The following is a 1,392-nucleotide window of genomic DNA, read 5'->3' as shown; positions in this document are numbered from 1 at the left end:
TCATTATAAGTGTTTGATCACCACATTTGAGTGATCATTGCAAAAATGTGTTTATGTATATATATTCTGTTTATGTATATACTGTATTCTATATATAGTACCAGTCAAATGTGTGGACACACGAATGGGAAAGTGTCCAAACTTTTGACTGGTACTGTACTATAATATACACAAAGAATATCAGCCGGTATATCGATATCGGCCTTTTTTTACTCCCTAATATCGGTATCGGCCCCAAAAAACCCATATCGGTCGGGCTCTAGTCAGAATACATGCAATGCATGCGTGTATTAGAAAACATAACGTTCTGCAGTTTATTTACTAACTGTTTAAGGCCATTTCGCGATTTCAATCATCATACAGTAACCAGCAACAATCACCCTGCCTCTTTCTCAGACAGTTTTAAATGCTTCCACACTGCTGACATGTGTGCTGCGTTATAAAGAGTGCGCGCCTCTCACTCTGCGCTGGTTGCTATTTTATCGCGTCACGTCATTGTTTGGTACAATTTATTCGGTCTTTTCGCTTATTCTGCGATTTTTTTCGGCGATCATTTCAGATGCCGAACATTCGGTGCATCCCTAATTGTTTTAAATTGTAATAATATTTCACAATATTACTGTTTTTACTGTATTTTTAATCAAATAAATGTAGCCTTGTTGAAAATAAGAGATTTCTTTAAAAAAAAAAAAAAATCATTGGGTTATTTACACGTGTCTATTGTGTACCTGCAGCATCCAACATACGTGCAGGCACTGTTCGACTTCGACCCTCAGGAGGACGGAGAGCTTGGCTTCAGACGCGGAGACTTCATTCAGGTCCTGGACAACTCTGACCCCAACTGGTGGAAGGGCGCCTGTCACGGCCAGACGGGCATGTTCCCACGCAACTACGTCACGCCTGTCAATCGGAACATGTAAAGAAAAACCAAGCAATTAGTGAATAAATTGTAATTAACGGCCCCTCACATTCACATACAATCAGACTACCCTACATCTCCCCGTCAACACCCTTAAACTCCTGTGAGAATTAAAGCGGCACAGAGGAATGGAAACCGTGACCGAAAACAAGGAGAGAAAAAAAAACCGTAGCGGAGAGGCTGGAGGTTTCCACCTCTGCCGTGGTGCCCGGGCGCAACTATTATATATCGATATCGGCCTTTTTTTACTCCCTAATATCGGTATCGGCCCCAAAAAACCCATATCGGTCGGGCTCTAGTCAGAATACATGCAATGCATGCGTGTATTAGAAAACATAACGTTCTGCAGTTTATTTACTAACTGTTTAAGGCCATTTCGCGATTTCAATCATCATACAGTAACCAGCAACAATCACCCTGCCTCTTTCTCAGACAGTTTTAAATGCTTCCACACTGCTGACATGTGTGCTGCG

General features: G+C 41.5%; 1 protein-coding gene across 1 annotated transcript in view; it reads left to right on the top strand.

Moving 5' to 3' along the window:
• LOC107723603 (growth factor receptor-bound protein 2-like) overlaps positions 1-922 on the top strand; it is a 65,978-nt gene extending 65,056 nt beyond the window's left edge. Inside the window, exon 7 of the mRNA XM_016532311.1 lies at positions 735-922. Within this exon, the coding sequence (XP_016387797.1) occupies positions 735-920 (186 nt within the window). The 3' untranslated portion in view covers positions 921-922. The remainder of the gene's footprint in view (positions 1-734) is intronic.
• Positions 923-1,392: the final 470 nt, after the last annotated feature.

The sequence above is a fragment of the Sinocyclocheilus rhinocerous genome, unplaced genomic scaffold, assembly GCF_001515625.1.
Source record: "Sinocyclocheilus rhinocerous isolate Xijiao unplaced genomic scaffold, SAMN03320098_v1.1 scaffold154, whole genome shotgun sequence".
Classification (NCBI taxonomy): Eukaryota; Metazoa; Chordata; class Actinopteri; order Cypriniformes; family Cyprinidae; genus Sinocyclocheilus; species Sinocyclocheilus rhinocerous.
This window is presented reverse-complemented; position numbering and strand designations above follow the sequence as displayed.